This window comes from Pelecanus crispus, chromosome 8 (assembly GCF_030463565.1).
Source record: "Pelecanus crispus isolate bPelCri1 chromosome 8, bPelCri1.pri, whole genome shotgun sequence".
Classification (NCBI taxonomy): Eukaryota; Metazoa; Chordata; class Aves; order Pelecaniformes; family Pelecanidae; genus Pelecanus; species Pelecanus crispus.
The window spans coordinates 46,893,346-46,918,236 of NC_134650.1; the positions used below are offsets into that span (position 1 = coordinate 46,893,346).

The 24,891-nt window shown below is 58.0% G+C and overlaps 1 protein-coding gene across 1 annotated transcript in view; it reads left to right on the forward strand.

Annotated features, from left to right (window-relative positions):
* The first annotated feature begins 1,669 nt into the window (after nucleotides 1–1,669).
* Nucleotides 1,670–24,891, forward strand: part of ZFPM1 (zinc finger protein, FOG family member 1) — a 47,965-nt gene continuing 24,743 nt past the window's right edge. Inside the window, 1 exon segment of the mRNA XM_075714810.1 lies at nucleotides 1,670–3,443. Within this exon segment, the coding sequence (XP_075570925.1) occupies nucleotides 1,670–3,443 (1,774 nt within the window).

The window sequence follows — 24,891 nt, forward strand, 5'->3', positions numbered from 1 at the left end:
ATAAGGATACTTGCAAATCTCAGACCCTTTTGAGACTGTGTCTGTGTTATCTTTGTACAAAGTACTTGAAGAGATGAACTTCATTCCGTAGACGTCTTATTCATAAGGTGCAGTACACTGTAGAAAGCAAATTTTTTTTTTTGAAGATTTTGCACAAATAATCCCGTACAATTCATTTAATTGGGAGCTGGCCTAAGAGATGATACAATTAAAAAAAAAAAAAAATTAAATTAAGAATCGAGTGTCCTATATTTTGACAGCCATCCCCAGGAATTTGTTTCTACATCGTCAAGAGAATAACGAACCGGCTCTGGGGCTGCCGGGGCTGTCGGAGCCCTTCAGAGGATGCTGCCACTCTTTGACCACTGTAGACGATGTAACCAGAGGAGAGCCGCCACCGCGAGCAAACTGCACCTTGACACTTGTGACAAACTCTGAATTTTAGGGGTGGGGTTTTTGTGTGTGTGTGTGTGTGTGCGCGCGCGCGCGTGTGTGTTTTCTTTTTGTTTGTGGAGGGGTTTTTTTTGCGCAATGACAAAACTGTGCCAATTTACCGCACCGAACCGGTACTGTCCAAGTGCCCTCAACGGTATCACTTCTAAACTATCTTACTGTATTGAGTTAGTGGCTATATAGGTATCCGCTTTTTACTATGCAGTTACTGGTGCTATTCTTCTTTTGTAATGTGAATACAGACTTCCTTGATTGAAAAATAAAAGGGAACCTTTAGGAAGTAGCCGTTACCTGTAAAAGAAAACGAAGCAGGCAAAAAATTTTTAAAAATCCAACTTTAAGGGAAAAAAAAAAAAATCCTGTATGCTGGTACTCCATAGTGTCGAAAAGGTTACGTCACGTTAAACGAGCATGTTATACAACCGAACTTTTGAATCCGGAAAGAAATCTCAGGTGCAAACGAGGACATGGAAGACAATTAAAAATACTATTGAAATACTCCCAAGTCAAGGAGGTGAAGTAATGCACTGATGTGATATGAACAGTCAGAGTACTTTGCGTCTGTCCTGCAATTATTTTTTGTTTTGTTTTAGATTTAAAAGGAAAAAAAAGAGGCTTTATTCTGTTAATATGTATCTTTAACAATTCTTTGTATTGTATAAAAATATTGTAGGTAATTTACCTTGGGTGCAATGTGTTCTGTCAAAAGTTTTTATTTTGATATTTTGTCAGAGAAGCAGAGAGAGAGCAGGAAACGCCGTTTTATGATGTTGTATGTGTGCTTTTAAAGTGCCTCTTTAATATTGTTAAATAAAGTATGAGATGAAAATATGGGGTGGTACTGTAAAATCATACATGATTAATCTTTTCAAATATATTCCAATATTTTCACAGAAATTTCCTGTCTGCGTGATGTCTGTGGGAAGTTCCCCCCGGCTGTGTCCTGTACCCCGCAGTCCCCTCCTCCCGCACACATCTCTAACCAAACAATGCTATTTCTAATTGACAGCTGGGTGCTCTGTACATCTTGGCGGTGTCCTCTGCAAAGTGGCTTCAAGAAGACGTTGGTGCCACTACCGTCACCTTGCAATCATTTGCAAAGCGGTGGAGCTTCTCAATGGTGAAGATGCTTGTGCATCTCCTCTTCCCCACTGCATCTTGCCCGAGTCCTATTCACGGGTGTCTTGTCCCAAGGGGATCAAAAAAGCCCAACGTGATGGCTCAGCTTGGTCATCATCAATTGGTGGTGGCAATAGCCCAGTTTGGTCACCACCAATTGGTGATGGTGATAGTGATGGCCCAGTTTGGTCGTCACCAATTGGTGATGGTGATGGTGGTGGTGATGGCCCAGTTTGGTCATCACCAATTGGTGACGGTGATGGCTCAGCTTGGTCATCACCAACTGGTGATGGTGATAGTGATGGCCCAGTTTGGTCGTCACCAATTGGTAACGGTGATGGCTCAGCTTGGTCATCATCACCTGGTGATGGTGATAGTGATGGCCCAGTTTGGTCGTCACCAATTGGTAACGGTGATGGCTCAGCTTGGTCATCATCACCTGGTGATGGTGATAGTGATGGCCCAGTTTGGTCGTCACCAATTGGTAACGGTGATGGCTCAGCTTGGTCATCATCACCTGGTGATGGTGATAGTGATGGCCCAGTTTGGTCGTCACCAATTGGTAACGGTGATGGCTCAGCTTGGTCATCATCACCTGGTGATGGTGATAGTGATGGCCCAGTTTGGTCGTCACCAATTGGTAACGGTGATGGCTCAGCTTGGTCATCATCACCTGGTGATGGTGATAGTGATGGCCCAGTTTGGTCGTCACCAATTGGTAACGGTGATGGCTCAGCTTGGTCATCATCACCTGGTGATGGTGATAGTGATGGCCCAGTTTGGTCGTCACCAATTGGTAACGGTGATGGCTCAGCTTGGTCATCATCTCCTGGTGATGGTGATAGTGATGGCCCAGTTTGGTCGTCACCAATTGGTAACGGTGATGGCTCAGCTTGGTCATCATCACCTGGTGATGGTGATGGCCCAGTTTGGTCGTCACCAATTGGTAACGGTGATGGCTCAGCTTGGTCATCATCACCTGGTGATGGTGATAGTGATGGCCCAGTTTGGTCGTCACCAATTGGTAACGATGATGGCTCAGCTTGGTCATCATCACCTGGTGATGGTGATAGTGATGGCCCAGTTTGGTCGTCACCAATTGGTAACGGTGATGGCTCAGCTTGGTCATCATCACCTGGTGATGGTGATAGTGATGGCCCAGTTTGGTCGTCACCAATTGGTAACGGTGATGGCTCAGCTTGGTCATCATCACCTGGTGATGGTGATAGTGATGGCCCAGTTTGGTCGTCACCAATTGGTAACGGTGATGGCTCAGCTTGGTCATCATCAACTGGTGATGGTGATGGCCCAGTTTGGTCGTCACCAATTGGTAACGGTGATGGCTCAGCTTGGTCATCATCACCTGGTGATGGTGATAGTGATGGCCCAGTTTGGTCGTCACCAATTGGTAACGATGATGGCTCAGCTTGGTCATCATCACCTGGTGATGGTGATAGTGATGGCCCAGTTTGGTCGTCACCAATTGGTAACGGTGATGGCTCAGCTTGGTCATCATCACCTGGTGATGGTGATAGTGATGGCCCAGTTTGGTCGTCACCAATTGGTAACGGTGATGGCTCAGCTTGGTCATCATCTCCTGGTGATGGTGATAGTGATGGCCCAGTTTGGTCGTCACCAATTGGTAACGGTGATGGCTCAGCTTGGTCATCATCACCTGGTGATGGTGATAGTGATGGCCCAGTTTGGTCGTCACCAATTGGTAACGGTGATGGCTCAGCTTGGTCATCATCAACTGGTGATGGTGATGGCCCAGTTTGGTCGTCACCAATTGGTAACGGTGATGGCCCAGTTTGGTCATCACCAATTTGTCCTCAAGCTGACCTCTGCCGGCACAGCACTGAGGTCTGAAGGTAGGAGGCTGACACAAAGCCAGGCATATTATGTTCTTTAATTACTGTTGCAATCATAACATTTAAACGCTGTCAATGAGAGATAGCTCCTAACCGCAGGCTAGAATCCTTGCCACTTGGGGCTTGTAACTAAAACTGCAGGATTAATTTGATTAATTGATAGAATTATTTTCCAAACTACTCTTTTGTTTATGGAGGCTTAAAATGCTTGCTGCCTGCACCCTCCTGGTGTGTTGCAGAGTGGAGATAAAGTGGCTGAAAATAATTAGTATGGCTTAATTTAGGGAAAAAAATAACCTCAAAAGAATTTTGCGGAAAATTTAAGGCAGCACATTTTACTTTGTTTTGGCAGGAAATATTATGGAGCTGGAAATGGGATTTTTATGTTTTCCCTCTACTATATTTCACCAGGGCAGCAAACGTACGGGGCAGAGGAATATTTCATGCCTGGGTCTTACTGTAGCTCTCCCGCACCGCCAGATTCATAAGCTGGGCACCTGGAAACGAAGTCCCCTGGGAGCCACAGGTTTGCTGCAGGGGATGGGACCCGTCCCCAGGGCGCTGGGCAGGGTGCGGGGACGCCGTCCTAAAGCAGCACCCACCTTATTGCAGCACAGGCCACGAGCGATGCTCGCCTCGGGTACCGCTCCCTCCCGAACGCTGCTCCCTAGGGAGATGCTAGCGTCATCCCTGCAGCTCGGAAGGCTGAAATATTTAATTCTTCCCTTTTTTTTTTCCCGTGTCCTCTCCTGCCTGTTCTCACCCGCATCCCCCTCCTGCGGCCCGAGCGCCTGCCAAGCGGGTGACCCCCCTCGTCCATCAGCTCCCGAAAGCCCCCGGGTTTGCTGAGTCCTGCATTATCCGGCAGCTCTTGTCACTTGGAAAATTGCGGGCCCCCATCGATGTAATTCCACCGAGGAAGGCAAAGCCGGGCAGCTTCTCCCGGCTGCAGATTAACTCGCTGCTCGGCGGGTGCCAGTGGCACGGGGGGGGCACCCACGGGACCTGGCACGGCCGGGGATCCCAGGGCTGCACCCCACCGGGATGCACGGCTGCTCTGCACCATCCTCCGCCCCGATCCACACCCTCTGCGGGTGGGGACGACCCCGCAGCCGTCCCCGGGGGGGTCGCAGGGTGGCTGGGTTTGAACGGAGAGTGCCTGGCGTGGCATGGAGTCCCTTAGGGGATTTCTCAGCTTCTTGCCACCACCCTAAATTTTCCTCAAGCTGCTGTTTGCTCTTCAACCTCCCCCCCCTCCAAATCCAGCTGGCCTTTCTTCTCAGCCGCACACCCAAGTTTCTGAGCTGGAGGTGCTTTAAGCCTCTCCGTAAAACGCGGAGGATAACGGGATCCACCATGGTTGTCACACTGCTAGCAGGGGCTAAAGATTTATATTTTTTTATTCTTGCTCTTGAGTCAAATCTGGCCGTTCCTTGCACAGCAGGAATTTAAACCCCGGCTCCCACGTCCCCCCGGCCGTATGTGCGTGATGGGGACCACACGCACCCGCGGGCTCCTGATCTGATCCCTGATGCTGAGTTGCCTTCAGGCAGGGAAACCCCAAGCCCGGGCAGCTGCGGGGTGTGGGGACGGGAGTGCTGGGGGAGCTGGGAGATAACACAGGAGCGATGCGCCCGCTGCGGGGGCTGCTGTCCTGCCAGCAGCGATGCCCCTCGGGCTGCAGCCCGGCTTCGCTGCCTGACCCCCAGGGACGGGGGGATCAGTCCTTTTGTGAGTTAGAGCATTGGCCCTATAGCAGGAGATCAATGTGGGGGCAGAAAATAAGCACTAAGAAAACCCAGCCTTGAATTTGGGGCACAGGAGTCACTCATCCGCACATTCCCACCGGGCTTCAGCAGCATCCAGCATCATTTTGCACCATTTGTTTTAACCCCAAAACCTTCGCGCTGCCACCACAGCTCCCAGGAACCACAAATCCTGCAGTAGCATCTCTGCATAGGACGTGCCCAAGCCATGCCCGAGCCATGCCCAAGCAGCGGAGGGACATGACCAAGCCATGCCCAAGCCCTGCCCAAGCAGCAGAGGCATGTGCCCAAGCTGTGCCCAAAGCCATGCCCAAGCTGTGCCCAGGCAATGGAGGGACGTGCCCAAGCTGTGCCCAAGCAACGGAGAGATGTGCCCAAGCCGTGTCCAAGCCATGCCCAAGCTGTGCCCAAGCAACGGAGGGACGTGCCCAAGCAACGGAGGGACGCGCCCAAGCCATGCCCAAACCCATGCCCAAGCCATGCCCAAGCAATGGAGGGATGTGCCCAAGCCATGCCCAAGCCGTGCCCAAAGCCATGCCCAAGCCGTGCCCAAGCAACGGAGGGACGTGCCCAAGCCGTGCCCAAGCCGTGCCCAAGCCATGCCCAAGCAACAGAGGGATGTGCCCAAGCTGTGCCCAAGCAACGGAGAGACGTGCCCAAGCCATGCCCAAGCCATGCCCAAGCTGTGCCCAAGCAACGGAGAGACGTGCCCAAGCCGTGCCCAAGCCATGCCCAAGCCGTGCCCAAGCAACGGAGGGACACGCCCAAGCCATGCCCAAGCCATGCCCAAAGCTATGCCCAAGCCGTGCTCAAGCAATGAAGGGGCGCGCCCAAGCCGTACCCAAGCCGTGCCCAAGCCGTGCCCAAGCCGCAGAGGGCCCCGGGCTGCCGGCAGCTCCCTGGGGCTGAGCCCCAGGCAGGTGACAAGTGGCACCCGGGGCCAGGTTCTCCTGCCGGTAGGTGGCAGGGCCCCCCCACAGCGCACCCAGCCCTATGGGTGGTGGCCTGCACACAGGCATGGGCACCGAGATGCCATTCCTCCCTCTTGGGACAAAAGAAAAAAAACAAAACCAAAAACACCTAAAAACTTGACTTTTTGCAGCTGGAAATACCTGTTTCTGCAGCCTTGGTAGAGCCGTGCCAGCGGACGGTGCCACCGGCTGGGGCAGCCTATGGTCCTGCGGGCACCCAGACCCCCTCAGGGTGCTCAGCGCAGCACCCAGCGTCACCGCCACCCGCCCCTCGCCCGTGAAATACGGCCGAGGCAGCGCCTTAGCTTTTCCCATTTACATTCCTCCGCCGACACCTCCTCTCCCCGCGTCTCTAATAATATCACCCCAGATTAATTGGCACTAATACAAATGTACACAGCTCCATAAAAAGATGTCACCTCGCTCACAATGGGGGAAACGGCTGCTCGCGCATTATCTCTGCTCTGCAGGCGTGTAATTCACTCCTCAGGAAAACACGCTATTTATTCTGTTACCCTATAACAATCTCTCTGCAAACACAACGGGATTGGGGAGGGGGGGAAAAAAAAAAAAAACAAAACCACCCACCCAGCCATGCCACTGTCACCGGCACCGTGGCGGTTGTCCCCTTGCAGGGGCACCCATGGGTGCCCTGCGCGGTGGGGTGGGATGCGCAGGGTGATGGGGCAGGGAGATGCGGGGCTCGGGGATGTCCCCGTGCCGGGGATCCGGCCCTTAGCCTGGAATGATTTGATGCGGCGGCAAATTCTCAGGCCTGGGGGGGGATCTAAGAGGCTTTGGGATGGTATCAAAAAGCGAATTAAAAGGACACTGGCAAGGAACGTGCAAGGGCTGCAACCTGTTTCCCCCCACCCCGTAGCTGGGCTCCCCTCCCCGGGGCAGGGCTGCACGCCGGTGTTCGGCACCCGCCAGCTCGGTCGAGGCTTTTTTGGCTTCTTACGGCAGGGGTGAGATGCGGCCCCCTCCGAGGGTGCGCCAGCAACCGGGGTCTGTCCCCTCGGCCGCTCGAAGGATGCTGTCGCTGCTTCTTCCAGCACAAAGAGCCGGGAATAGCCGGCATCCCCCTGCTCCGGTGCTGGGGAGAGGAAATTTGGGCGCCCTATTTGTGTCCGCTCCCCGCCAGGTCCTTGCAGTTATTGCCGCTGCATTTAATTAAACGTTTTGCCTAATTATCTGGGCGTAAGCAAACGTGCCGGGTAAATAACACGAGCGGTGTCAGCGGGTGATGCCGTGGATGTGCCGGAGGAGCCGGCTGGGTCTGCAACGCTGCACTGGCCCCCGCCACCCCCAAAAACCCGTGGCCGTGCCGGGGGGCGGGATGGAGACCCCCGAAAGGAGCAGAACGGAGCCTCGGCTCCCCGTCCCCCAGGCCCTGATGGAGTCAGCGCCCATCACGGCTGACGCAAAGCAGAGCCCACTCAAGCCTCCCCGGGCCGGACCCTGCAGAGCCGCGGCGGGCGCTTGGTTTCACCGCGGCCGCGAGCCGCGGCGGGGAGGGAAAAGCTCTGGAAGCAGAGCTGCCGGCCCTGGGGTGCGCCCGTCTCCAGGCAGGCTGCGATTCGGGGCCAAACAAGGTGAAAAACGCCGGCGGGGTCATTTTGGGGGGCGGCCGGCCAAGCGGGGGGAGAGCAAAGCCTTGTCCTCTGTAGCATCTCCCTCCGTGGCTTTTTTTTTTTTTTCTCCCCTGGAACTCTTCTTAATTCCTAACTTAATTTCTTTTGACATCCTCATTGCCGGCTTGACCTCTTTACTGGAATCATGTGCTGCTTAAAACTCATTATCCCACCATTGGAACAGGAAGTTAATTAAAAACCCTTTAAAAAAAAGAAAAAAGGCGAGGGGGGGGGGGGAGCACACACCCCGTGTCCAAGGATCGATGGAGAGGGGACACGGCCAAGCCGCCGTGCCGTGCCGTGCCCACCAGCCCCCTGCTCCCCCTCACCGATCCAAAAATTGCATCACTAATTGGGGAGCACCGGCCGTCACCACCGGCAAACACCCCCCCCCCCCCAAGCCGAGATCGGCCGAGGGTTTGGCAGAAATGGTTATTTTTTCACGGAAGAATATTCCCAACACGGACCCAAAATATAAGCGGCTCCTGTTTAACCCCACCATTAGCCCCCAGATCGCCGCCTGGCTGCACGCTCGCGGCGAGGGCTGGCTCGCGCGGCTGGGATGGTGCCAAGGGGGACCCCAGCACCCCGACACCGTCCCCAGTGCACCCCGGGGTGTCCCCCCCCGGCACCGAGCCGGCGTCACGGTGGTGGTGGAAGTTGCAAGTGGGACTTTTTGGACCGGCCGTCTCCAAACGAGCGGGATTTTAAGAGGGGGGTGGGAGGCCAAAGGGAGGCCCTGGGGAACCCCAAGGTTTGGGGGGGCCCCACAGGAGGCTTTGGGGGTCCCACGGAGGCTTTGAGGACCTCCAAAGGGGGGGTTGGAACCCCAAGGCGGGGGGCTGAGGGCCCAGAAGGGGGGATTGGTGGCCCCATGGGAGTTTAGGACCTTCCAGGGGGTGGGGTGAGGGTGCAAAGGGAGATTGGGACCCCAGAGGGGGGGTTGGGGACACCAAAGGAGGGGTTGGGGTCCCAAGGTAGGGGCTTGGGGACCCTAAGGGGGGGGGACTGGAGTCCCAAAGGAGTGGGTTGGGGACCCCAAAGGAGGGTTGGGACTCCAAAGGGAGAGTTGGATCCCAAAGGAGGGGCTCAGGGACCCCAAAGGGGGATCAGGGGCATGCAGGAGGGGTTGGGGACCCCAAAGGGGAAGTGGGGACATGCAGGAGGGGTTGGGGGCCCAAAAGGGGGATTGGGGGCATGCAGGAGGGGTTGGGGACCCCAAAGGGGAAGTGGGGACATGCAGGAGGGGTTGGGGGCCCAAAAGGGGGATTGGGGGCATGCAGGAGGGGTTGGGGACCCCAAAGGGGGAGTTGGGGACATGCAGGAGGGGTTGGGGACCCCAAAGGGGGATTGGGGGCATGCAGAAGGGGTTGGGGACCCCAAAGGGGGATTGGGGACAGGCAGGAGGGGTTGGGGACCCCAAAAGGGGATTGGGGACATGCAGGAGGGGTTGGGGACCCCAAAGGGGGACTGGGGACATGCAGGAGGGGCTTGGGGACCCCAAAGGGGGATTGGGGGCATACAGGAGGGGTTGGGGACCCCAAAGGGGGAGTTGGAGGCATGCAGGAGGGGTTGGGGACCCCAAAGGGGGACTGGGGACAGGCAGGAGGGGTTGGGGGCCCAAAAGGGGGATCGGGGGCATGCAGGAGGGGTTGGGGTGCCAAGGGGGGGGCGGGACCCCAAGGGGGTGGGGGTCAGGGTCCCAAGGCAGGGGGCCGGGGGCCTCAGGGGGGCGTGGGGACCCCAAAAAGAGGCTGGGGACGCGCGGGAGGCTTTGGGGACCGGGGGGGGGGTCCCCGCCGGGATCGGGTCCCGCCGCCCCGCCCCGCGCGGCGGCGCGAGCAGAACGGCTCCGCCATCCGGTGGGCGGAGCCTCCGGGGGAGGGCGGGAGGGGCGGGGGCCTATGGGCGGCCGCGGCGCCGCGCGGCGGGGGCAGGCCCCGCCCCCGTGGAACGTTCCGCGGGTTTGAGCGGCCGCGGCGCCCCATTGAGAAAATCCCGCGGCGGCGGCGGCTCCGCTCCGCCGCGCACGGCCCGGCCCCGGCCCCGGCCCCGGCCCCGGCCCCGGCCCCGGCCCGGCAGCGCGGGCGGGCGGGCGGGCATGCGAGCAGCCGGGGGCCCGCCCGCCGCCACCCCCCACCTGCCGCCCGCCCAGCCGCCAGCCGGGGCGCCGGGCTCGCCCCTCGCCGAGCGATGTCCAGGAGGAAACAGAGCAACCCCCGGCAGATCAAACGTGAGTCCGCGGCACCGGCAGCCCCCCGCTGCCGCCAGCTCCCCGCTTCTCCACTACCCTACCCCCCCCCGCTTTATTTTTTTGCACCGCCCCCTCGGCGGCAGCACCCCCTCGCCCCCCCGGTGCCCCCTCGCCCCCCCGGTGCCCCCTCGCCCCCCCGGTGCCCCCGCTCCCGGCCGCCCGCTTTGGGCTCCGTCCCCGCCGCCTCCCCCTCCCGGCCTCCTCCCTCCCCCCCCCCCCCCCCGCCAGCGCGGTGGCTCCGGTACCGGCTCCCGATGGGGGCCCTGATAAGGCTTTAAAATATTCCGTTCTGCAAGTCCCGTCCCGATAACATCGCTCTGTCGGGACGGCCTGAAATTGTGATCTTATCTCCCCCGCCTGCCTCCCATCCAGCGCCGTGAGCTGGGGCGGGGGGCTCCCTAGACACCCCCCCCCCCCCCCGGGGCTCCCTAGACACCCCCCCCCCCCCCGGGGCTCCCTAGACACCCCCCCCCCGCCCCGGGGCTCCCCAAACCACCCCCGGTGCACCCCGGGGCTCCCCAAACACCCCCCCCGGGGCTCCCCAAACTGCCCCCGGCGCACCCCGGGGCTCCCCAAACACCCCCCCCGGGGCTCCCCAAACTGCCCCCGGCACACCCTGGCGCTCCGCAAACACCCCCCCCTTGGGGCTCCCCAAACCGCCCCCTTGGGGCTCCCCAAACACCCACCCCCCCCGGGGCTCCCCAAACACCCCCCCCTTGGGGCTCCCCAAACCGCCCCCGGGGCTCCCCAACCCTGCCAGCAGCTCCTCACCCCGGGTGCGGCACCCTCACCCTGCCAGGGGCTCCCCTTTTCCGCACGGGGACCCCCCCCCCGTTGGCCATCAGTGCCGCCGGACGCGCCGTGCCATCGTCGCCGCTGACCGCCGTCGTCCCCGCAGCCCACGCCGGCCTCAACCTCGCGCCCTGCCCGCTGGCCCCCAAACCCCGCTTCACACCCCAGCCCGGGCGGGGACGGGGTCCAACACCCCGGGCTGGCGGCGGCGGGGACGCCCGGGGGGGTCCCACGGGACGTTGGCCACCGGCCGCGTCTCGCCGACTCCGGAGGGTCGCGCTCCCCACGATCCGACCCGTCGGCCGGGATCTGGTTTTGGTCCGGCGGGGATGTGCCGGCTGCGCTGAAGAATTCTACAAAGCGCTGGAAGTTTTTCGGTGGCGGGCTTAGCTCGGCTTTTCTCCCTTCCTCTCCGGTGTGTGTGTGTGTGTGTTTTTTTTTCCTTCCCCCTCGAGTCGATGGAAGCTGGCGATAAGAGGCAGATGGGAGGATAGGGAAGGCTGGCCACCATGTGATAATCTCGCTTTATCTTTCTCTTGAAATAATTGCAAGGCTGAGTTGCACCTACCTGTTTCCCTGCCTGGGGTGATTGCTCTGGTGATAAAGCTCAGCTAGACTTTTACCCGGGTAGAGTTAAAAATAGTCCCAGCTGCCTCCTTTTTTTTTTTTTTTTTTTTTCTTTTGGTGATAATGTTCTCCTTTAGCTTTATCCAACTTCCGTGGCTTTATTTCGGCAAAAAGCCCGGCTGCTCGCCGAGCCCTCCCTGGGCAGCTCCAGCTCAATTAAACCGGGAGCGTTAAGAGCGAAGCGAGCGGTAGCGTCGCAGCCTTTGCGATGACGCCGCCGATGCGGGCGATAGCTGCGTGCGTGGGGGACGCGCCGATGGCAGGACGCCTGGCCGGTCCCGGCACCCACCGGCGCGGCCCTCGCCGGGGAGGGGGGAAAAATGGAGCTGGATGAGGCCATGACAGCTTGGCAGGGCGAAGGCGGCTCGTATCTCCTTCCTCTGCTGCTTTTCTGCAGAGATGTGAAGAAATGATAAAGTGGGAGGCTGATCTCAGGCCGCCAGCGATGGCCAAAACTGATTAAAAGCTGAAAGCTTGGAACCCTTCCTGTATGTGTCAACATGAAAACAGTCATTAGAGCCGGTGAGCGCGGCGAGAGCGCCTTGCCGCTGCCTCCGACGGCTCTCCCCGCCGAGGGAAGGTATGCATGAATCAGGGCTCCGGTAATCGTGTACAGACCGGACCTGTTTCCACAAAGTCTATCCTTTTTTATCATCTCGGCTGGAGCGTTAAAAAAAAAAAGAAAAAAAAAAAAAAAAAACCTCCTCCAGATTGCTATCTGCTGATTTTATTTTCCTGGGTGACGCTGTGTTCTCGCTCTGGCTTCGTCTCTTCTGGGTTTGGGGTTTGGTTTTGTTTGGTTTGTTGGTTTGTTTTTTTTATTTTTTTTTTTTTATTTATTTTTTTTAAAAAAGCTCGATGCGATGCGTAGATGAGATCGCCGGGAGAGCGGGCGATCGCCAAGAGCGATAAGACAAAGATCAGACACCGGACTATATTTAACCGGCTGCTTTAACCACCTTCTTCTGCTTCTTCTTCACTTTTTGGGCTGGAGCGACGCGGCGATGGAGGGGCACGGGGGTGCCGGCGGCGTGGGGTCCCTGCCAGCTTCCCCCCGCCGGGAGCGCCCGCTCTGCCCGGTGGCCCGCGGTGGCGAGGCTTTGAAAGCCGATTGCATCTAGATGGTGGCTTCCGATAGCGGAAAAAAACCACCCGGAGCATTTCTTGACTTAATTTTGTGGGGGACCTGCCCGGGCTGGGGGGAGACAGCTTGCTTTTTGCCCCCTTCTCCAGCCGTAAAACCAGCAACCTCCCTGCAGCTGCCGCTGCTTTATAGGCTTGGGTTTAGGGTTTGGTTGGGTGTTTTGTTTTTTTTTTTTTTTTCTCTTTTTTTTTTTTTTTTCTGTCTTTTGTTCTGCTGGTAGATAGATGTGAGGGGCTGATAGAGAGCAGGAGCTGATCTCCAACCCAGATAGCCTGTTATATTTATTAACTTCAAACATGGGAGTGCGGGCACACAGCTGATGAGCGAGGCTGCTGGCAGCTGCCTGCGAGTGCGCTCGCAGCGCCGGGTCTTCCGATGGGGGAAGCTGATAAGCGGGAGATTGATCTCGTCTTGCTGATGCGCCTCTCCCTCTGCTGTTGTTCTAATATATACATTATTCTTCTTTTTTTTTTTCCCCCCTGCCGAAATTAACTGGAAGCGAACGTTTTTGTAGTAGTCGCAGGGGCCTGTTTGTGGCTTTTTTCTTTTTTTTTTTTTTTTCCTTTTCCCTTTCTATTCTGCTTTCAGCTACAGTAGATCTGAGCTGCCGATAAGCGCCGAGGCCCGATCTCCATCCTGATAGAGATTGCCAGGGGAGATAAGGACCACTTATCTCTCCCCACCAGACCGGAGCAGCATTCGCTACAACAGCAAACGCAGCAAAGAGGGGCAAAAGGGCTCCGACAATTTGTTCCATTGCAAATGTGATTAACGCAGGCGCTTTAATTATCTGATGGGGGGTGGGGGGGGGGGGGCAGCTGCGTATGTGTTTTTTATTTCTCAAGGTGTTTTGTTTTTCTCTTTTTTTTTTTTTTTTTTTTCCCTCCCCCCGCTCCCCATCACCTCGTGTTGTTGAGAAGCCGAGCTCTCCCCAGCGCCTGGTATCGGCTGCAGATGTTGCATTAGTTTTGATGAGAGCTTTGACTTTCTTTTTTGATCGTTATCTCCCATTCTGCTCCGAGAAGCAAATGCAAAGGCTGGCCGGGGCGAGGGGGGGGGGGCAGGAGCAGGGGGAGACAAAAGCACCGTCATATTTTTTGCGTGTGGATTTTCTTTAATTGCTATTAGATGGTGTTAGATAGCGAGCGCCAGATCTGCGCTGTTAAACCCTGCCGCCTCTTGATGGGTTGGGGTTTTTTTGGTTTGTTGTGTTGTTTCTTTTTTTTCCTCCTTTCCTCTTTTGTCAGCTCGGTTGCTCCCCGGTCCCGCATGGGCTCTGCGGTGATGCCAGGCACGGGGTTGTGGTGCCGGCCGGACCGTGGGAGCCATCCTTGGAAAATTGCATGTCTTGTAGAGATGACAGTGGCCAACCCGGCGTGTATTTTTAGCGGCGGCGTGGTGAGCCGGTGGCGTGGGATGCTCCCGGCACGCCTCCTGCCCGCTCCTCTCGCGCTCCCTTTGCTCGCTGAGTCGCTTTCGGTCCGTGCAGGTGACTAACTGCCTCCGCTTGGTTTTTCTTTTTTTTTTTTTCTTTTTTTTCCCCCCCTTCCCCGACTCCCACCGCTCTGATGCTGCTGCACTTTTCCATCACTGACAGCCTCCGTGCCTCAGTTTCCCCATCCATGCCTGCTGGGGAGGGATGCTCCGGGCCAGGGTGGGCGGCGGGGGCATCTGGGGATGCACGCTATCCTGGACCGCTCTGCGGATGAGGGATGAGCTGGGGTGCAGGCAGGGCCTCCCACCTCCGCTCCCCAAACCATATTTTCCGTCCCTCCCCGGGGGCTGCCTCGGCGTTGCAGCCCCCCATGCCCCATTCCCGGCATCCCCGGGGTGGCATCCCTGTGTCCCACGTGCCGGCTGCTCCCACGGGCGCTGCCTGCCAACCCCTCCCCTCTTGTGCAAACCCCCCCGCGAGGCATTTGCCAGCCTTGGCTTACTGGCACCCCGAAGTGACGGCTCCCGGGTGCTGGCAGGGGTGCAGGCAACGAAGCCCCGTGGCACGTCCGCCCATCCCAGCTCCTCTCAGGATACGCCACGGGTGGCATCGGGGGCTCCCGGAGGCGAGGACCCATCGGGGTGGGACTGGGCAGGGGCGGTGGCCCAGGCTGGGCTGGCGATGCCGCGGTGCTGGTGGGACGCGTGCGGCAGAGCCTGCAGCCCGCCGCGGTGAGCTCTCCCGGCCGTTTCCCACCGGTGACCCGGCAGCGCCGCGGGGAAGCTGGAAGAAGCTTCGCTCCTCTTCCGTGGCCGCTGGTCCCGGTGCGAGCATCCCGGTGGACCCCGCGTCGTGGGAGAGGGGTTGGCACCGTGCTCGGCGGCCGGCTCTCCTCGGCCTCTCTCCGGAGTAATTTTTCCATTTACGGGGCTCTGCGCTGCCCCGTGCCACCGGCCCTGCGCTCCGCCACGGGATGCGTTGTGGCCGTCCTGCGCCGGTGCTTCCCTCGGTGCACCCCGCGAGCCCGTTTTGGGCCCCTGCTCGGGGCGTATCCCCAGGACGGCCCTTCCCGGCCATCCCCGTCTCCGCATCGGGCAGGGAGGATGCGCGGCGGGACGCTCGGAGGGGCGAGCGCCGGAGCCAAGCTGGCCACGGCCGTGCGTGGGGCAGCCGGCAGCGCGGCGAAACCTGTTCTGCCGAGAGCCCCGGCGCACGTCCCCGCTGCCGGCTGCGGGGCGGGAAGGCGGCACTGGCAGCCGCACCGGCGAGGGAGGCCGCGGCGGCTTTGGCAGGCGGCCGCTTCCAGGGCCCGTGGGCGCCGGGGTTGGGTCGGTTCGTGTCGGCTGCTGCTGCTCTTCCTCCCGCGCCCCCGGGGGACGCCCCCGCGCTGTCCCCTCCCCGGGCACCCCAAGCTGGCACCGAGCCGCGGCGATGCCCGCGCCACGGGGACCGTCCCTGGCGTCCCGCGCCGGAGCGGGAAAGCCACCTCCGGCTGGGATTTACGGCTCTGGCTCCGAACTTGCGCGGTTGGGCAAGGTTTGATTTTTCCATCGTGAATCACGAGGCCACCTAGCAAGCTGCAGGTTCCGCTTTCACCAAGCTGCGAGCCGGCCAGCTCGGCAACCTGGGCTTGGGAAGAAAGTAATCCTTTCCCCGCGGGCGTTGCCAGCGGATTGCGCAAGGAAAAAGTGCCGCGGCACAGGTGATCCGTGTTCCTGGAGAGGGGCAGCCCCCTCCCTCCCCGGGCACCCATCGGAGCCACCCAGCGATGGCAGCACCCCAAAGACAACGCGGCATCAAGTCCCCCCGGGGAGCCAAGTCCTCTGCTGTCACCGTGTCCGCATCCGCAGCATCCCTGGGGCACCCTGCGACGCTCCCGGCCCCGTGGGGGTCGATGCCACCCGCATCCCAGGGAAAGGAAGGGACAACGCTGCCCAAACCGGGAGCGGCAGGGCTGGCACAGCCTGGGGACGGAGGCGTTGGTGGATTTGGGGTCAAATACACCCATTCTGGGGAAGGGAAGAGGATGTTTTCCATGCGTGTTGTCCATCCTACTGCAAAAAAAAAAAAAAAAAAAAAAAAATCCATGATTTGCCTTGGAAAACGCTGTGATGCTGCGGAGAAAAAAAAAAAAAAACCAGTCCAGACCTTCCACGGCGGAGGCTGCCCGGCCAGAGGGACGCGAGCGGCCCCGAGCACCCGTTGGAGCAGCTGGGGGCACGGCAGGAGCAGAGAAACCTTGTGCTTTTAGGATTTCTTTATTTAAGAAGAAAAAGCGGAAAACGCCTCTCTGCCAGCCCCGCCTCGCGCTCCGGCTCTGCGAGTCCTACGGCTGCGCCGAGGGCATGGATTTTTCTTCCTGGGGGAGAAGAAGTCGGCTTCCCCCCGTTGGAGAAGAGCAGGAGGCCAATATTTTTTTTTTTTTCCTTCTTTTTTTTTCTGCAACACATCCCATGACTGTTTTTGTTGCCTGACTCAGGGCTTTTGGACTCTCCAGCTTGGCCAGGCTGCTGTCCCGCTGCTTATTTTATCAGGAAAGTTCAAGTGTTTCGGGGGTAATACAGTTCCCTCTTCCGATGGCTGCCCGGCAAAGGCTCCGCATTGTTTCTGCAGCAACATGTTTTTTTGGAAGGGATGAAATGCCGAAAGGAATGTAACTGCTGACCTTGGGCTGCAGTGGGGTTAAGGAGTGTGTGCCTATGAGTCACTCCAGATAAGAGCCTTCCACGGCTTTTTTCCTCCAAAATAATTCTTTATCTCCTCTTTCTCACATCAACATATTTTCTTGACATCTCCCATTTGATAGCGCGTGGAGGAAATGTGCTCCTCTAATTTGTTCATCTGATGAAATATAGATGCATTGTTTTCTCTTGTCCTTGGTGAGCCGGGGGTCACGGCCCCGCGCTTTGGGGATGCTCGGCGGGGTCGGTGCCCGGGGTTTTGGGGATGCGCCTTGGGGTCGGTGCCCAGGGTTTTGGGGATGCGCCTTGGGGTCGGTGTCCAGGGTTTTGGGGATGCGCCTTGGGATCAGCGCCCAGGGTTTTGGGGATGCTCAGCGGGGTCGGTACCCAGGGTTTTGGGGATGCGCCTTGGGGTCGGTGCCCGGGGTTTTGGGGATGCGTCTTGGGGTCGGTGCCCGGGGTTTTGGGGATGCTCAGCGAGGTTGGTACCTAGGGATTTGAGGATGTGCCTTGGGGTCGGTGCCTGGGTTTTGGGGATGTACCTTGCAGTTGGTGCCCAGGTTCTGGGGATGCTTGGCGAGGTCGGTGACCGGGTTTTGGGGATGCACCTTGGGGTCGGTGCCCAGGGATTTGGGGATGCTCAGCAAGGTCGGTACCCAGGGATTTGGGGATGCGCCTTGGGGTCAGTGCCCGGGTTTTGGGGATGCACCTTGAGGTTGGTGCCCAGGTTTTGGGGATGCTTGGTGAGGTTTGGTGACCAGGTTTTGGGGATGCACCTTGGGGTCGGTGTCCAGGGCTTTGGGGATGCTTAGCGAGGTCGGTACCCAGGGCTTTGGGGATGCACCTTGGGGTCGGTGTCCAGGGCTTTGGGGATGCTCAGCGAGATCGGTACCCAGGGCTTTGAGGATGCTCAGCGAGGTCGGTATCCAGGGCTTTGGGGATGCACCTTGGGGTCGGTGTCCAGGGTTTTGGGGATGCTTGGCAAGGTCGGTGCCCAGGTTTTGGGGATGCTCGGCAGGGCTGGTACCCAGGGCTTTGGGGATACACGTTGGGGTCGGTACTCAGGGCTCTGGGGATGCTCGGTGGCGTTGGTACCCGGGGTGCGTGGGGCTTTGGGGATGTGCTTCGGCGTCGGTACCCGTAACGTGCAGGAGGATGCCTGCGCAGAAGAGCATCGCCCCGCGCATCGCCAGCTCAGGGGACAGCGGGGAGGAAAAGCTGCTTTTAGCTTCCCCCCGGGCTCTGCCGGGAAGTTTGGCTGCTCGCTTGCTTCTCTGTCTCCCAGCCGAGGCCTCTCATGCTACTTCCAGCTCCTATGATAATGCGGAAAGTTGAACTGGCCCCATTACTGCGCTGCGATGGTTGCCTTGATAACGCCCCGATAATGGCAGCGATAGCGGCGGCTCGGTAGCCAATGGCTCTGCCGCTCCTCCCATTAACATTCCCCACCACGGACCAGCTCGGAGCTGCCTATCTGCTCTCCATTTCCACTCCTCCGCTAGATAAGAATGGAAATACTGACTTCATAGCTCACTGATTAAAGTGTCTGGATTTCTTGATAATACACAGATAAATTATGTTTTTCAAAAAGAAGGTAGGGAAGGGAGTGCGAGGGGAGGGAAAAGCCTCCAGTCCATTTTTTTTTTTTTTTTTCCCCCCCTCCCCTTCCATTTTTCTGGCCCTGTGTGTTGGGGTTTTCCTGCTCCAAAATGCCCTCCCCAGCCTGGGGCTGGCAGCAGGAGGGCAGAGCCCTGTGCGGTGCCCTCAGCGACAGGAGCGTCGCCATGGGCAAAGAATTTTGGGGATGGGGCGCATGGCACGCGCGGTCCCATCCCTGCGCTGGGATGGAGACGCTGCTGCCCTCGGATGCCAGGGACCCGCTCGCATTGCGGGGACGTTTGGCTTCGCCAGCCGCAGCGATGGCACGTGGCGGCGGCGCGTGGCCGGGATGCCGGTGCCGGCTGCGGCATCTCGGGTGGGCTCCGGCTGTCCCCAGGGACCGGCAGGCGGGACCAGGGGATGCTCGGGAAGCGTCTGCTTTTCCACACCCATCTCCAGCCGGAGCCTCGCTGCTCCTGCTGCGGGATGCTGCCCGGTCCAGCGGGATGTTTTGGGACTGGCCTCATCCCGCTGGCCCATCCGGGCTTAAAGATGCCTGAACTATGGCACGCCGTGGGCTCAAACAAGGCCGGATGATGGGAGCAGGCACCGCTCCCTTAGCGTCTGCTTTTCTAAATTATACTTGTTTCCTCACTCGTCCGCGCTGGAGCAAATGGGGCTTCCAGACTTTTTGGTTCCTTGCACTGGAAAAGGTATCGACTGCAAGAATCTAAGTTTGTTTCATCTAAATATAAAACTAAAGAGCAAACAGTATAAAGTTCATTTTTTAATGTGCTGCCCCATTCCAGTTGGGCTGCTCTCTTTATTTTTTTTTTAGAGGAACTGTGATAAAAAGCAGTGATAAAGCCAGGACTGTTTTGTGTAGGAGTCGGTATCTGCGTTATCTATCTCCTTTTTTCACTCTCCGAGCAGCTCTGTTGTTTTTTACTCTTATCTCGCTCCACCAAAATGCCAAGAACAGGAAAAAAAAAAAAAAGAAAGAAAGAAAAAAAATAGGCAGCGCAGGCACACGCTTTTGCACGGAGGCAAACTCGGCGTCTTTGGAGCCAGGCGTGAGTGGCCACGCTGCTTGGAGTTGGAGGAAGAGGAGGGTTGGGGGTGCCGGGTGAAGGTGCCGGCAACGGAGGGGCTGCACCGTGGTGGGTCCTTGTGCTGGTCCAGCGAGGGCGGGGGGCTGTAGCAGTGGGGGTTTTGGGGACAGCGGTGTCCCACCAGCCCCCGGTGACCTTCGTCTGCCAGGCTCGGTGCCAGCAGCCCACCCTGCTTCTTGCAGAAGGGCCACCCAAATGAGTTGGAGCTTCTTAGGGTCCTTTTCTGCTCCTGGAGCCCCCCACCCCATCGGTCCCTGCTCGTTGCTGCAGCGTTGGCTGGAGACCCCGAGGTGGTCCGGGCTGGCACTGGGGGCTGGCGCCGGGCACACTGGGGGGGCTGGGAGCAGCAGGGACACCCCAGCCAGAGCATCTTCGGTGATGGTGGCCTTCTGGGCCACGTCCACCATCATCAGTAGTTAGCGATAGGACGAGAGGCAACGGCCTCAAGCTGCGCCAGGGGAAGTTTAGATTGGATATTGGGAAAAATTTCTTCATGGAAAGAGTGGTCAAGCATTGGAAGAGGCTGCCCAGAGAGGTGGTGGAGTCCCCATCCCTGGAGGGGTTCAAAAAATGGGCAGAGGTGGCACTTGGGGACATGGTTCAGTCTAGTCTACCCTTGACTGGTTTAGTGTGGACTTGGTAATGTTGGGTTAATGGTTGGACTGGATGATCCTAAAGGTCTTTTCCAACCTCAACGATTCTGTGATTCTTCTATGATTCTATCCTTGTCCCCATCCCTCCATCCTTGTCCTCGCCTGGCACTATCGTGGAGCGAAAGTCTCGGGGCGGAGGCTGAAATCTGTCCCCGTTCCCTTCCCGGCAGCTTTTGGCAGCGGGATGGACGCGGCAGGACCTGAAGCCGCTTCCCACGGGGAGGGGGATGGCTCCGGCGCGGCATCTCTGGGGTAATTTGTCACTAGATTAGCGAAGAGCTTGACCTCTGGCCTCGCCGTCACCTGGTATTGATGGGCTCCACGGGGCCGTGCTGCCGGGCGAGCGCGTCCGCCTGCCCCAGCCATTCCCGACTGGACCGGCTTTATTCCACGTGGGAGAAAAAGTACCGGAACTGAGGATTTTTTTTCACCCGGAAAAACTCCCTTGGGCCAGCAGCGGTGAAGGGACGTGGTGCAGGAGCGGCGGTGGCAAGGTGTCCTTGCACGCCCGTGCCGCCTTGCACGCCCATGCATGTTTGGAGCCTGATGGTCATGGATGGAGTTTCCTTCCGTATTATGGGGGTATCCAGCTGCTCCCCAGTTGCGGGCTCGCACCAGGCTGCCCCAATCCTGCCCGGCTCGGCGCGGGGTTCATCGCCTCATACTGCTCTTGGATGGGGATTGGGATGGAGGACACCCCCGGGCCCCCCCGCGAAGGAGCGGTCCCTCTCCAGCGGCTGCAGAGGGGCCCCACCAGCTGCCTCAGTTTCCCTCCCGTGCTTCCAACATCTCCTCGCCCCGATCCCGCTGCCAGAACCGCGGTCAGCGTCGCATCCCCTTCTCGCGCAGCGATCTGCTCCCATCCGTCTGATGCGCCGGGGACGGCGCTGTTAGACTCTCTCCTCTCTTAAAATCTACCAGGGCGTTATCGACCCCATCGGAAACGTAAAGTCACTTCATTGTCATTGTCCCTGTATTTTTCTTTCTCATTATTTTCCCGTGGACGCCCCCCCCCCCGCCGCCGCAGCTCGTTCCGCGCCCCCTCCCACCCCGGCTGCTGCTTGATACGATGCGGGCGCTCTCGCTATTAGTATTAGTAATCGCGGCCCCTGAAGTGAAACAATCTCCTGTAATCTATCAGCGCTTTATCGGCCCTATCTGAGCGCCGGGAATGGCTGGGCTCGGCGATGGCGCCATGCTCGGCCGCTGATAAAGTTACAGAGTTCAGGCGGTGATGAATGTTAAGTAACTGCACCCCGCGCAGATAGGATACGGACTTGGCAGGGGGAGCAGCTCCGGCTGAAACCAATCTCTCCCCTATCAGCAGGGCTGCTTTTTCTCAGGCTCTGCTTCTCCCCGGCTCTTTTCTTCCCCGACGGTCGCGGCCGGGGGCTCCCGCGGCTCGGGGAGGGATGCTCGGGGTGCTGCGCGCCCGTGGTTGGCGTCGCCCGGGCGGGGGTGCCGGCGCGCGGTGGTTGGGATGCTGCGGGGTGCGGAGGTGAGCATCCCACCACCACCACCACCGGCACCCCGTCGGCAATCGCGGCATCGCTCTGCGAGCGCCCACACCGCGCCCTGGGGAATCGCGGCACCCCCCGCCACCCTCATTCCTCTCCTGGAAAAACTAGGGCTAAATACTTTATAAATTTAATCATAAATTATTATAATACCCCTCCCATGAGCATTCGCAGCACCCATAACCCCCCGTGAGCAATCGCAGCATCCCCCACCGCCTCCAATTCCCCCACTCTCCTTTGTTCCCCTCCTGGATAAATTAGGCATAAATACTTTATAAATTTAATTATAAATTATTGTAAGTACCCCCCCATGAGCAATCACAGCATCACCCACTGCCTCCATTCCCCCACTCTCCTTCGTTCCCCTCCTGGATAAATTAGGCATAAATACTTTATAAATTTAATTATAAATTATTGTAAGTACCCCCCCATGAGCAATCACAGCATCACCCACTGCCTCCATTCCCCCACTCTCCTTCGTTCCCCTCCTGGATAAATTAGGCCTAAATACTTTATAAATTTAATTATAAATTATTGTAAGTACCCCCCCCATTGGCAATCACAGCATCACCCACTGCCTCCATTCCCCCACTCTCTTTCATTCCCCTCCTGGATAAATTAGGCCTAAATACTTTATAAATTTAATTATAAATTATTGTAAGTACCCCCCCCATTGGCAATTGCAGCATCCCCCACCACCTCCATTCCCCCGCTCTCCTTCGTTCCCCTCCTGGATAAATTAGGCCTAAATACTTTATAAATTTCATTATAAATTATTATAATTCCCCCTCCCAAGCAATTGCAGCATCCCACCAACAATCGTAGCATCCCCTACCGCCTCCATTCCCCCACTCTCCTTCATTCCCCTCCTGGATAAATTAGGCCTAATTATTAATAAATTATTATAAATACCGTATAAATCCCCCCTCCAACTACCAGCTCCCCAAATGTTTTTTGGGTTTTTTTTCCTTGCCCGTTGAACGCGGGGCACAGCGGGAAGGGTCGGGGCGAGTTTTATCTGGGGGTGATGGAGAAGGGCCCCGAATTAGAGATAGGTACCAGTGGGGCTGGCCCCAACCGCTATCGGCTCCGTGCACGGGGCTGATATTTAATGCGCCGATACCCATGGGGGGAGCCCGGCCCTGGGATGCTGCAGCCGGGCTGATAGGGGAGAGGGTTGCTTTGTGCTCAAAAAGGTCCGTTTTCCTCCAAAAATGGGGGTCCTGGGGCAGGGTCTTGCCCGGGGAACCCGGGGCCAGCGGCGGCAGGCAAGATTCCCCCCCCGCGGGACCCCCGTTTTTGGAGAGCGTTGCTGTTTAATGTTGGATCCCAGCAGCATCGACCAAGGGGAGGGAAAAAATAACCCGCTGGATAACGTGACCTTTGAGGACCGGCGTCATTTCCCGGCCGCCGAAACCTCGTTTGCCCTCGGCCGCGGCGCTTGGCATCCCCGATCCCGGGGGAACGGGCTGGGGGGCAGCCGAGGTCGTCGGTAGAAGCGAACGTTCATACGTACTGGGGGAAAATTGGGTGAGAAGAGGTGGGCTGGTGTCCCATCAGATACCGGCGGCTTTTGGATTTGCAGCCCAGGTTGCTCTCTGGGTGTCGCTTGCTGCGGGATGGATCCCGGCACAACCCTCCTACGAGACCCCAGGGAATCCCCGGGCTGCGCCAGACCCCACCGAATCACCAGCGACGGTTTTGCAGCTGGTGCAAGGAGGGATCGGGAGCGGCTGCGACCCTCGCCGACGGCACCTTTCCCTAGGGAACAGCAGCCCCCGTGCCCACTCCTGCAGCCCTTTGCTGGCTGCAAAATTTGGGGGGAAATAAGGCGGTTTAGGGGCAGCGGCGCTGCCCGGGAGGCGATGCCTGGGCTGGGTTCCCCACGTCTCCATCACAAGGTGGTGGATGAGCGTCGTGCCGGTGCTTCGTGCACCCCGAGAGCCGGTGGGGAGCCTCCCCCGGCTGCCGGTATTATGTTTTATTATGATTATTATTATTATTGGGGTTTATTTTTAATTGGAAGCCGGATACAGGGCCAGCGCGGGGCTAAGGAGGAGCTGGAAGGATGGAGGAGGGAGCCTCCGTCGTGCTGCCCGCGTGGTCCCGCCGAGCCCGGTGGTGCTGGGGGGGTCCCCCGGGTCCCCCCGCTCCCCCGGGTGCTGGGGGGTGACACCCCGGAGCCGGGCACCCGCCGCACCGCGAGCTTCGAGGTGGCTGTAGGTGAGATTTTTGGGGCGTGAGGCTGCCCGGACCCCGGCTCTCGCCCGTGCTCCTCGGCTCCCGGAGCCCCTCCTTGGGCTCCCCACCTGCCCAGGCTTTTTAATTTCAAAAATAATAAGTTTTCGGAGTTGGATGCGAGCCGATGAACGCTGGACGGCGAAGGCAGGTTGTCCCCAGCCTGCGTGCATTTTGGGTCCGGGACCCGCTCTCCTCCCCAGGGACTCCTCCGACTCCTCCTCCTCCTCCTCCTCCTCCTCCTCGTCCCCGCTCCAGAGCCGGTGGGAAAGTCTGGGGCTGTTGCTATTTTCTATCTGTTATCGAGGCCTCTTATCGCTTTGCTCTTGTCTGCGTGCCGGCTTTCGGAGCGTCCAGGGTCTCTCTTTTAGCAGCCTGGAGAAGTCCCCCCCCCCTCCTTTTTTATTTCCTATATTATTATTATTTTATTCTTCAATTTATCGGATAAGCGCAAAGAATCGAGAAAAGGTTTATTGTTCCTGCGCCGGGAGAACCTTGATTTGAGTGAAATGATCGAATCATTACCTGGGTAACGATGGGTTTTCCTACTGCTGGAAAAGCCCCAGGAATGCCGACCCTCGCGCCCGCCCGGACCCACGTCCCCAGCCTGCGCGCGGGTGACATGGGCACATCGCCTCCGCTTCCTGCAAGTTTTTACAGTCGCTGTAATTTAAAAAAAAAAAAAAAAAGGGGGGGGGGGGAAGGAATCCTTCCTTGTTATCAAAAAAAAAAAAGGAGGGAGAAGAGTTAATCGTCGAAGCAGAGTATCTTGGAAGGGAGCATTTTTTGGCTCTTCCCCTCTCTGTAAAGCCAGCCTCAGTAATTCAGTTTTAAAGCATGAAAAAAGGGAGTTGATGAAATTCCACTATCAGCACTGAACCAATATGCAAAATATCTCGCCGAAAATCAAATAGCTATTATGTTTTCATTTCCATTTCAGCGTATTTGCTTAATGAAGAATAGACAGATCAGGCAAGCCGAGGGAGGCTGTGTGCGGTGATAACTGTGCAGGGCTTCCAGCAATC